At 45.7% G+C, this 12,620-nt stretch overlaps 1 protein-coding gene across 11 annotated transcripts in view; it reads left to right on the top strand.

Moving 5' to 3' along the window:
* Nucleotides 1-2,337: 2,337 nt before the first annotated feature.
* Nucleotides 2,338-12,620, top strand: part of CDC42BPB (CDC42 binding protein kinase beta) — a 90,717-nt gene continuing 80,434 nt past the window's right edge. For 6 of the 11 annotated variants that reach the window (XM_066321743.1, XM_066321748.1, XM_066321745.1 and 3 more), the window contains exon 1: nt 2,341-2,758. In XM_066321743.1, coding sequence (XP_066177840.1) covers nt 2,581-2,758 — 178 coding nt within the window. In that variant the 5' untranslated portion in view covers nt 2,341-2,580. Of the gene's footprint in view, nt 2,759-12,620 lie in introns of all 11 variants that reach the window. The other 5 variants (XM_066321753.1, XM_066321744.1, XM_066321746.1 and 2 more) reach the window with 3 other exon arrangements.

Raw genomic sequence — 12,620 nt, forward strand, 5'->3', positions numbered from 1 at the left:
GTCCAAATGCACAGGATGGTATTATTATGAACTGAACAGCTTTCAAATGTAAGAGATGCTGTCAAAGAAGTATCAAACATGCCTGATGGCCAAGGGATCCTAGAAACAAATATGTCTGTAATCAGCTGCTGGTCCTCTGTGTCACATGGGAAGCAATACCTCCTGCTCCACAATAAATGCCCCATCGCTCTGCCTGGGTGTGCTGCTGACCCTCGGGAAAGGGCAGCTCCCCGTGGGCAGCACTGCTTGGGTTTGGCCTTGCTATTGGCCCTGGAGGTGACAGATGGGAACGTCCAGGTCTTTCAGCAGTGACTGAACAAAGCCCAGTCTGGCTCCCGCTGCCAGAGGCAGGGTGTTCCCAGCCCAGACAGAACCAGCGCTCGGCTGCCGCCTTTCCGGTGCGATGGTTTTGAACGCACAGCACTCCAACTACCTGCCGGAGGAGACAGGCAAGGAAACAGCATCCTTGCCAGTTCAGCTTTGCATCAGGACCTGACTGGCTGCATTCCTATAGAAGTAAACTCCCATCCCAAGCTACTCAGCATCTTGCCTTGAGGTGCTGCAGCTTTCAGAGAGAACAGTTCTCAGAATAAGCTGTGATGGGAAAAAAAGCAGTGCTGCAGAAAGTTTTGAGTGCCTTACACCCAGCTGCCTTCTCCTTCAAGGATATCAGGAACAGCAGCTATAAACACGCAGGGATTTTTTCGCCCAGGCTAGCTGCTGCTGCTTCGGAAATAAAGCACCAGGGAGGTTCTGAGAGGCATAAAAAGCCACAGCTTCCAGACACCATGTCCTGCTGCAGAGCCATGCCTACCCTGCCAGCCTCCTGCCTATTGCCACTGAGGCAAGTCACAGAGCAGGGAATCATGACCAATGCTGGGAAAGAGAAGGCCCCACTCCCAGTGTGGTCAAAGAATTCTCCCAATGGCCACATCCAGTGAAGGCCTGTGGGGATGGTGGCCCTGAGGTCACCATATCCTTCATGGGAAGCCATGGCCTGGTATGGCCAGGTGTGGGGTTGGGCAGCTCAGGCAGGAGCTGGGTGGCTTGGGCAGGCTGCCTGGTCCCCTGTGCACCTGCCTGAGCACTGGGGAGCGGACTTTGCCCCGGAGCCCTGTCGGGATGGCACAGGCCAGGGCACACACCCTGGACACACATGTTGTCCATGAAATGGGAATCATTATCTGGTGTGCAACAAGCCAAGAATTGCAAACTCGAGAGACATTGATTACTTATTTCAGCATTGTGCAAGCCTGGGTGCTCAGTGGTATTCCACAAATCAAGCACAAGCAACTGGAGTTTCTCCACCATTATTCATAAACAGAAATTCAGTTAGCAACTTCTCAAGCTCAGCCCCTCTACTAGGATTGGTTAGTCATTTCCATACAAGTTACATAACTCCAGCTAATTTGTACACGTGCTCAGAGAAAGGGTCTTCATCTGGGCAGGGGTCTTTTTGACCTGTAGGTGAGATCTTTAGCATTATAATTAAGGTTGTTTAGCAATAGGATACACAGACCTTGAGGGTTTTGGCGAAGTTAGCAATGGAACCCCTGGAGCAGGTCCAGTGAAAGACAGCAAGGATGACTGGGACTCTCTCTTGTGAGGAAAGGCTGAGGGAGCAGGTCTGGGAGGGGACCCCATCAATGTCTACAAGTATCTGAAAGGAGGGTGGCAAGGTGATGGAGCCAGGCTCTTGTCGGTGTGCCAAGCGATGGAACAAGAGGCAGCGGGCAGGAACTGACGCCCAGAAATTCCACCCGAACATGAGGAAGAGCTTTACCGTGCAGTCACCACGCACTGGAACAGGCTGCCGGAGAGGGTGTGAAGTCTCCCTCACTGGAGACATCCAAGAGCCACCTGGATGCCACCCTGTGCCATGTGCTCTGGGGTGACCCTGCTCGAGCAGGGTTGGACAAGACGCCCCGTTGTGATCCCAGACCCATTCCAAGAGCCTGTGATTCTGTGCACGTAGACAGCAGCATCGGGACGTGCTGCGCGCTTGAAGCTCATTTGCGCCAGCATGTCTGTGAATGAGGCATGCTGGCTGCTGCCGGTTCCACTGACGAGGGGTCCTTTGTCACGCTTGAAAGCGCACACAGATCTTACACCAAAGAACCTCCTGTCGAGGATCACACACACACACAACGCACGAAACTGCCGACGCGGACGCGCAGCCCGCGCCGCCCCTGGCGCCCTCGGCGGCGAATCTGCGGCTACGGGGCGCAGCCCGGCCCAACCTTCCTGAGCGGCTTCGCGCCGCCCTGCCCACGTCGGAGCGCGCGGGCGCCGCGCGGTGGGCGTGGCCGGAGCCGCTCCGAGGGACGCGCCGGGCCCGGGGAGGAGGAGCGGGATCGGGAGCGGGAGCGGCCCTTCCCCGCCGCCGGGGCGAGGCCGCAGCGGAGCGGGGCGGGGGGTGGCCGGGTCCGGCCCATGGACCGTCCGTGCCCGAGGCGGAGCCCGTGGAAGGAGCCGCTCGGCCGCGGGAGGTGGCGCGGGGCGGCTGAACGCGGCTGAGCCCCGGGGCCTTCGCTTCGCCCCGTCCCGTGCGTGCCCCGCGCCCGCCGCCCGAGCGGCACCATGTCGGCCAAGGTGCGGCTGAAGCGGCTGGAGCAGCTGGTGCTGGACGGGCCGCAGCGGCACGACAGCGTGCTGAGCGTGGAGACCCTGCTCGACCTCCTGGTCGGTGTCTACGCCGAGTGCAGCCGCGACTCGCCGCTCCGCCGCGACCGATACGTGTCCGACTTCCTCGAGTGGGGTGAGCCCGGGCGGGGGCCGCGGGGCCGGGGGCTGTGCGCGGTGCCCGGGCGAGGGGCGGCGGGCCGGCCGGGGGCGGCTCGGCCCCGCGCTGCGCTCCCACCGCCGCTCCCGGCAGCGGCCGGAGACGCCGCCCCTGGATGCGGCGCCTCCCTGGGGAACACCCCCGCCGCCAGCCGGGCCTTGACCCTCCCGGTCTCCTCCCTCGGTCCCAGCGAACCGCTTGGCAGCCGGCAGCAGGAGCAGCAGCGGAGTGTCCTTGGCCTGAAACCCTGCTCGGCTTAGCCCGAAATGTCAGGCTAATCCGGCGCTCCTCGGAGGGTTTCCTACCTGGGGGAGGGGAGGAGGGGAGAGCACCGTGCTCAGGCTTTGAAATGTTGCTCTGGTGCCGGCTCATTGCTTTGGAGAGGGCGTGTGTGTGTGTGTGGCTCCAAGAAACAGTTCACGTTCATCATGCAGTCTTTTTTAATTTGGGCATGCCCCCCAAGGACAGAGTATTTCTAGGCAGCCTTTCTGAGAGCTTTGTTTAATGGTTCCCTACTGTTAAGCAGCCTGATAACGAGAGACCTCCAATAGTCCGGAGCGTGCTGGCAAAAGAAAATGTGGATACTTTTGATGGCACTTAGGATAAAGTTTACTATCCAACGTTGTTTAGTTAAGGCTATTGACTAGAGGTATGTGGAGAGCAGAGATCGTTCCCTGCTGCATGTCTAAATGAATTTATGTTAAAACGTCCATGGTGGCTGACTGGTTTATTCAGCTGAGTAAGTTATGAATAATAATGTATGACGAAGGTGACTTAAGTTCTCCATGGAATAAGAATTGGAGGGGAGGGAGGAGAGATCATTGCTCACGAGAATGTTGTTCCGTTTATCAGCTGTTCCATGCGTGTACAGTTAATTAGGCTTTAAAAGAGCACTCTTAAGAAAATCAAAAAACACCCCCCCCCAACCAACAAAACAAAGGATTTCCTAAGGGAGAGGGAGGGGCAGATTTACTTCAGTAAATGCAAATGTGTGTCTTTAGCACTAGAGACCAGAGCAGTAGCATGAAGAGACAGCTGGTTCTCCTTAATTTCTGTGGGGACCACCACTCTTTGTCATACACTAACAAACTAAGAGGATTCACTTCCTGGACTCTTCTATTGACGTCAGTAATGCGATTGCCAACTGAATAATTAACCACTTTTATCACATCTGCCCCGCAAGGCTGCAGCCTGGGGAACATTGATTATTTGTTTTGTCATGGGAGCTTTGTATGTCTTCTGTAAAGAGCATTCAGTTTTTTTGTTTTCAAGCTGATGGTTTGAACGAGTGAGTACCAGCAAATTGTGAAGTGTGATAGATCAGACTGCAGCATACTTTGAAAACTGAAGTTGGAAGGATTTGGGGCAGGCCAGAGAATGATACGCTTTTTCTATAGCGCTGCTGGTGGTTGTGTCTTACTGATTGATCCCAGCGTTGTCATTTTCTGTGTGATGGAGAGGCCGATTATCCAATTGTTTATAAAATCGCTTCTTTTAATTCTATTTATTTTGTTCACTGAATGTGAAAAGGTTACCGACTTGATGAAAAGTATAGCTCGCAATAAAAACAGTGTGTAGGTTTTACTGCAGTGTGGGATTACCCTGGTATAACAAAGTGCCTATTCAATAAATAATTGAAATGTATGTGAGCTACCATCTGGTGCTGCAGAGTAGGGATAAAAGTTTATAATCCAGGCTCTTGATGGTAAGGGGGCGGGCCTAAGTCTGGACTGTATATTTGTGTTCCATTGGCAAGGGATACCCTTAAAACCAATTACAGTTGATACTGTGTGTTCCTTCCTGTCCTTCAAGCTGTTAAACACAAATCAGTGCCAGCAAGGAGACACCTTTTATCTGTGTCCTAATGCCCTCACAGTGTGTTTCCACTGACAAGGAACTTGTTTCTGCCTCCAGCTAATAAGGAAAATATCATGCCAAACATGCTAATCTTCCTTATGTCATGATGTGTCTTAATTACAGCCTGATTTGCTGTTAGAAGATATTCTGGATTAATGTGCACAAGTTTTCTGTGCTGCTATGTGTCTGTAGAAGCATCGGAGTGTAGTTAAATACTTGAGATATACTTTGAAGATCAGTGTTTCTTTATCAACTGGAGACAGAAGGAATTTTCTTTTGACAAAATGGAGACTTACCACTGACAATGGAAATAAGCTGCATAGGTATTAAGTTTGAATTAAGATGAGCTATATAACAAGCATTCTTTTACAATTCTGATTTTAAAACTGGGTATGAGGTATCGCACATATAAAATTCCCTTGAAATGATTCAGTGTGGCTAATGGACTTGCTTGCCTTCTTAATTGGCTGGAGAAAATAGAGTTCAGGCGTGGTAGTTGAGGCAGGATCTTTCCTGGCTGTGGGGTTCTGGATATGGGTATCTCTGCTTTCTAACAGAGCATGGTGCCGCACATACTCTGTAGCAAGTGGATGCTGGAGAAATGGGGAGTACAGAAAATTGAGTCCTATGTTCATCTTGTGTGACTTAGGCCATCTCCTATCGACATGCATGGAAACCTTGCACCTTAGCTGTGGAGGCTGATAAACTCCAAATGCTGCATCCCATTGTTTCTGTCCGATTAATTCCTCTGCTGCTTCCTGGTAGTCCTGCCACAGGCTCATTTCTTCAAAATCTTCTTCCTATTTGCTAACCATAGAAGAGCGCAGGGTGTGGTCCTTTGCCTTGAGGCAGCTTGTGGCTTCCATTGCTTTACAAATCTTGTAAGAATCTGCCATTTTAACCTTGTCAATTATAGCTTTCCCATGGTGAATGGCGCTTTCAAACAGACTGTTCTTTCCCTGTACTGGATGTGTAATACACATATCTTTATGCCAAGTGTCTTTGGAAAAGAGCTAGCTGAACTGCAAGTGAGGAGTCCAAAGTCCTTTTCTTCTAGTTATTTTTATTTTTAACTTCTGTTGGATAAGCTCTCATCAAGTGGTTATCACTGTTATATTGTTTATATAATAGATACTGAAATAATGCTCAATATTCTTAGTGGGAATTGAATCCAAGTTTGTTAGGTAACAGACCCATGTCTACATGTTCAGAAAGAACTTCTCAAATCTGTGCTTAGTGTCTTTTAAATTGTTGCTGCATCTGCTGCTCCTAGAGTGAGAAATAGTGAGGAGTTCCTGTTTATTCTAGTTGGCTTTGCTCATTCCTCTCTGAAAGTGAGACTGCCTGAAGCTATCAGCAGGCACAGAGGAAGCTGCATGGACTTTGGACTTACCTGATGGACAATGGGAGCTGCACTGTGGTGTTGTCCATGTGCTGCAGAGGGATGTCCCAGGAGACTTCCTGCAGAAAATGTATGCTGTCCCTTGTTTACCCTGACAAGGAGAGAAGTACAAGAGTGCTGGAGCAGCACAGTCACAGCTCAGGTGTCTGTGCACCACCTGTCCTTTAGCTTTCAGGTACAGTGTGTTCCTCCCTGTGGAGCCTCCTGTTTTCTCATATTGAGGCATCTGAGTCTTGCATAACCCAGTGCTACAGTGGCTGCTCGCAGGGCACCTTGCTGGCTGGCATCACTTCTGTGCTGGTTTGACATTACGTTGTTTTTCCGGAGTTATCTTAGCTGGCTGTGGCTGGTGCTCACTGCCCCTTCCTTCCAGTCACCTGGGACTGGTGCAACCGGCTGCTCTGTTTCTGGACAGCTGCTTGTCACAGTTTGCAGCCAGTCGTCAAACGTGTTCAGAGGAGAGTCTGACAGGAATGGGCCTTATTTGTATTCAAAATGATCCTGGTGCTGCACAACCTCTCTTGCTTCAACCTTTGTTTCCTCTGGCCCTGTTTCGTACTGCTGGCCTGCTATAGAGGGCAAGGTGGCACGTGTCCCTGTACACTTCATTTAGTGTTGTTTCACTCCCAGACTATCTACTGGCTGGTTCTCTCTGTAACAACACCTCAAAACCCATGTCAGAGTAGTTTAGGCTGATCTGTGTTTGGTTTTTTGTTTGAAGCAAGCTCAGAAGATACTTCTGAGGACTGTTTTTCCTCATTTGTTATGAGTTTTCTGTTTGAATGCTAACTTACCTTCTGTATTCCCAGTTTGTGCAAGGTCTGCTACCCACCTAGAGTGGTGTTCTGCTTTTGGGTGGTGGTGGTGGAATTTTTTGTCTCTGTATTTGTTTTTCTTTTTTTCTGAGAGGAACTTCAAGTATGCTGAAGCTGTGGGCAAAATGAAGAAGATGCAGATGATTAGCACAAGTAGGCCAGCTTGGCACCTGCTGCTGAGCTCTTGAAGACAGTCTGGTATAATAGACAGTGGATGCTGTTGTAGTAACATCAATATATTACCAGTCTGGACTAGAGGAGAGAAAAAATGTACACACAGAATGCTCAAAGCAGCCTCTAGCCTAGCCCTGAACTGCCACTTTTGGGTATATATTTGTTATACTTGAACATGGACCATAGATGGAAAAAATCATGCACAGAACATGGACTTGGAAGGGCTGCTGTGCTGATGCAGTGGTTCACAACTTTAGGTCGCTGTCAGGACTGGTGCTTCAAGTTTGGATCCTGCCATTTGGAGGGGCTCTGTGAGCTTTGCAAATTGACTCCATGGCCTAGTCTTTCCTCCTTCCCGTTCTGCTTATAGAGACACCTTAATCTTTCAGATAAAAAAAATACCTAATTAGGGAAGGGATAACCTTGCAGGGTGGCCTTTCTGTTAGAACAGTGTAGAGCCTGTTTTCTCAGCCTGAAAGCAGTTGTGTTCAGAAGTGTACATGTGAGCCTGAGAAAAGGTCTTTCCAGCCTGTATTAGAGCATCTTCTAAACCAGCTGCAGGGTTGACCTAGTCCTCTGCCACAGGTACTGCTGTACTAGAAAAGTACCAGGTAAGGGCAGGAGCACAGTATGTGGCAAGTGTGCTGCTAGCATAGGAGGCAGAACTATCCTTAAATATTTTTGAGATTACCTCAGAGCTGATGGACTTTTAGGGTTTCTTGTGAGGATCTGTTGGTCTTTTGCGGTTACACCAGGAAGAACTGTCACTTGGTAACACATCATATCTCTTGACTTGAGGGCTTAAATTCCTCTCTTCCTTCCCTTTGGCATTCCCCCCCTCCCCTGCTTGCAGAAATACACATAAAAATCCAGGAAGGCACCTCAGGCTCTGCCAGTTGGTATAATGTCTTTCTCTGTGCAGGCAGAGACTGTGCAGTGAGAGATAAGCCTGTTGGGCACGTGTGTGAAGTGACAGTGGTTGGGTAATGAAGATAGCTCATGAACAAGAAAACTGAATTTCAGATTTTGGCTAAGTTTCCTCTACGTCATCCTCTGTCCACCAAAGCCTGATACAATCCCTTATACTAGAGCTAGTGGCAGGAAGGAGTGAACTGAGGGCCCACTGGGGCAGGGTGCAGCTACAGGTGCCTTGCAGATGTTCTGGAAAGGTGAGTGGTGGTGGTGACCATGGGGTTTTTTGTGCAGTGTGGATGCAGCTAGAACTCTTCCTGCTCCTGGAGGCTTTCCTGTGGGCATGGATGGGGCACCATAGCTTAGATCACCTTCCGTAACAAGGTCATGATCATCATCTGGCAGAATAGTGTGACCCTGGGCGCTGAGTCCTAGTTTCCTGCATTCTCTGCTTTGATTAAATTGATTTTGTTCAGAGATGTATCTTAGGATAAATTCATGCTGAAGTATCCCAGACTGCCATGTTAGCTTTGACAGCATTGTAGTTTGGCCTAGTGACACGAGGGCATGTGGGTTTTAACCACTGCTGCTGTATGATGATGGACTCTTTACAGGACATCTGTTTTAATCTGTTATTTTTAGAATGAGGCAGAATCTTTTAATGACTTTTTCTGTAAAACTTCATGCTGTGAAGCACTGGTGCTGAATGCTGCAGTCATGTTTTAGTAGTGGCAAAGTAACATGGTCTGGAGGATGAGAGGCCCATTGGCATGTGCTATTAAAGTGACAGATGGCCTGGGTGAAGATTGTCTTTTGTCCCATAGGAGGAAGTTGTATTGCTTTTCTGCTGTGGATGAAGGTGCTAATAAATAGCACCAGTCTTTAGTTAGGGTTTGAGGAATTATGTGGTGTATTGAAGGCTATGGTCTGTATTTTGCATTAAATCTTTGTTTATCTATGAAAACTCAGAAGGGGTAAATAAGTCACTGATAAGTTTGTCTTCATACAGGAAAACATGCTACTAGTTTCTCACTGATGGTACATGATAAAGTGTAAGATTGTAATGCAGAAGTAAGATTTCATAAGCATCCATAAATCTAGCTTTTTTTCTCTCTTGTTTCACTTGCAAATTAAATTATTTTCATATTGATTTTTCACAGATAATATTAAGATATATTTTGCAAAAAAAATGACTCAATTTACATCCTTAAAACTTGCATGGTCAGTGGAAATGCCTTGAAAATCAGTTCAGTCAACAGATCCAGCACAATGAACTTTTTTATCAAATTAAGTTGAACTAATCTATTTTTGCAAACAATTAGTGTGTGGGAATGAGTCAGTTTCTTCCACACCTACTAGAACAAATGATTTTAACTGTGTGAATCAGAACTGAAAAGACTTGTTTCATTAGCATTTTTTGCAAGTTACTTCTACTTTATGATTGTATATTAATGTTTTAGGAATGTTGATCTGTAGTTGCGATTAACTGGGAATGTTAAACTACAGATTCTTTTAAGTTATAAAAAATTACAGTTTTTTCCCTTACATGTAATTTGAGGCAATTCATGAAAGCTGGTGTAAGATGGGTATTACAAAAAGGAAGGATTATAATACTTAACAATTACATATTTATCTGCACCATTAACAGAATGCAGTCCCTAGGATTACAAAAAATTTTATGGGTTCATCTTTTTCATTACCAAAGTCTGAAAAAATTAATAGGATGATGGACCACTAATAAACTGTTTAGAAAAATAGAAGGGAGTTGTTAAAGCTTTTTAATGTATTTTTCCTTTTGATAATACGTTAGGTAGAGGTGACATTTGTTTCCTAAGTATTTAATGAGGTATGCTTGAGAGTTCCAGTATATTCTTCATGTTAACCAAAGGGCTTGTATCTTGCTCCCTATTATAATGCATTGAAATGCTAGGGAGTTTTGCATTTTATTTTATTTTAAATTTGGGAGGTTTTTTTTAAGAAAAGGGATTTAATTTAAAAAAAAATTCTCCAGGTCTGAGAATTTTTATGTGCATTTGCTCTGTGGTTCAATGTGATCTGTTCATTTTTTAGCTGTCTCCTAACACTAAAAGCTTCCAGCCTATTTTTCTCATCAGCATATGCAGATTGCCAGAATGCAGGCTTTCATTTATAAAGATCTTGTTCACTATAATGAATATAGCTTTCTTCAGTAGGAAACTACGTGCTGTTTTCTTAAGCCCTGATTTTGCATAGACCTCAGTAATCATGTCTGTAGATATACTTAGAGTGCATTCAGATTAAGTGTGTGCATCCATCATTTCCAGCTGAGGCCTTAGGCATCCTGAAGTGCCTGAGATCTTAATTTCTATCATTCATGTCATCAGGGTCTTAACACTGAAATGTGTTATTACTTAACCATGGCCTAAAGCTTCAAATGTGATTAGTACCTCTGGATACCCAACCTAAGACATCTATAAAGGACTCTGAGATTTAGGAAATGGTGGGGATATTTTTACCAAATATTAAATCATTGAAACTGTGGAATTTATTAATCAGATGTGCATTTGTAAAGTCTGAGGGATGGTTCTTAATTTGTTTAAGTGCAGTGCATTTGAGGGGTAAATATGTATAGCTGCCTTTCCCCAAAAGGCCAAGAAAAGATCAGAAGCAGCACCAATTTCAAATATATTCAAAATTCTTTTCATAATTTATAATTGTTCTCCAACATAAAAATAAACATGAATAATTGCTTTGTGAAGTCTTGCTTGGAACGTGTTTATGCCAGTTTAGTGAAATGTGCATGTTCAGGGTTTTGGAAAAGTCAATACAAAATTTTGTCTGGACTTTTAATTCAGCTTAAGCCTCAATTATGTTCTAATTGTCATCAAAAGATTTGGTGAAAGGTGAAGTAACAAGTAAGATGACACCTGTTTTAAATTCACTTGAGTAGGTTTATGGAAGTCAGACCTAGAGAAGTGTTGCAGCTATTCTGGCAATATTATACTTTTATTTGGGACTGTGTACTTTGTGGGATGTGGATTCATCCTTGTTACAGGAGGTATAACTTCATCCAAAGCATAGCAACCACTATAGAAATATGGGGGTTCTATATTATGATGTCCCTGCCAGTAATGGTCCCTTAGCCTAAGAACTGAACTGTATGCCTATGAAATCTCTGTCCTCATCTGAGGAAGGATAAGGTTTCTAGTAATTGCATGGTAATACTCATGGGACATCTGGAATCTCTTTCCCACTCTGTCCCTGGTTCCCCCCACTACTTCTTACAGAGATTTGACGTGTACCTTGGTAGTGGATAGGTATTGTCTCCATAGCCTTTCACACCGTAGGATTTCTGATGTTATAACATGGCTTCTATGATCTTCATTTTGCACATCCTTGCACAAAAGTTGGCTTCTTCATGGATCTTTTCTGTGTGCTGCCAGCCTTATTGCTGCCTGTGTGACTTGGATTATTATACAGGAAGCTGGAGTGTTCAGAGTGCCTTTTATTTTACTGTAATTAAGGCAGAGTAGAAACAGCAGGAGGGTGACTTCAGGCATGAAGATCCTATTATATTGTTTTGAAATATGTTCCCAAAGATTTGCGCTTTAAGATGCGTGTTTAGTCTTTAGATTTAGCTCTTTTTCTGACAGGATTAGTTAGGTTGTCAAGTGTTGTTGTTCCCTCCACCCTCATTTCTGTGTATCATGGCTGCATGGCTGTGGTCTGTCTCTCTTGAGCCCTGAGAGATGGACACCCAGTGTGCGGGCTCTGCAGGCCTTGTTCTTCAGGCTTCTGGCCAATTTTGGACTCTGGATTTGAAGGAGAATAAGCAATTTTTCCTATTGTTAGGTGTTTTTTCTATAGCTGTGTGTACTTTAATAAGAAGTCTGTATTGAAATTTTGAAATTAAGGATTTAGTCTGTCTAGTCTGTGATTGCTTGCATTATGTCAGTGTAAAATGGGAATGTAATATCTGACCACATTTTCTTTCTTTTTTGTTTGTGTACTCTTTAAGCCAAGGAGGGAATGTCGCTGTCTTCTCCCTATCAGTGGTTCCTCTTAGGGTGGTGGTGTTGACCTGGAATGCTCTCAATTACACACTTTGAAGGAAACAACATTTTTATGATTCAGAACCATGGGACTTCCTCCAGGAGGCTGTGAGAAGAGAAGCTTTACGTGCACAAGAGGCTAAAAGTGTTCTAGAGGTCCTAGTGGAGTAACTGGTAGCTAGAAACTGGAAGATGTTGGGTTGTAAGTGCAGAGTGAAGGCTGGAGCCTGTGGTATTTAATATTTCTGCCTTTAATGGGTAATAGGTATTTTCCTAAACTCACAACACTTCATCTGTCAGAGCAGACTTTCTGAGAAATTGCAGATCAGCTGTGTCACAGAGAAGAAGCACAGAAATTTTCCTTCCAGACCAGCTTTAACTAGTTGTAGTAAAACGCCTTAGGTCATGTGGCATCATATCACTGCATAGAGGAGTTAAGTTTGACTGTGTTGACTTACTCTGGTATGTAATTGAAGATTTCCATTACCAGTTAGTTCAGCCTTTGGTTTCCTGAGCAGTTGATATTTAATTTGGGAATAATGTCAATATACACACAGCTGTTTTCAAACTGTGGTTCTTCTGGCCTGGTACTCCAGATAATATGGGACAGCATAGTGTGGAGATGCCTAACTGGAGGCTGTACCAGG

The sequence above is a fragment of the Sylvia atricapilla genome, chromosome 6, assembly GCF_009819655.1.
Source record: "Sylvia atricapilla isolate bSylAtr1 chromosome 6, bSylAtr1.pri, whole genome shotgun sequence".
In the NCBI taxonomy this organism is placed as follows: Eukaryota; Metazoa; Chordata; class Aves; order Passeriformes; family Sylviidae; genus Sylvia; species Sylvia atricapilla.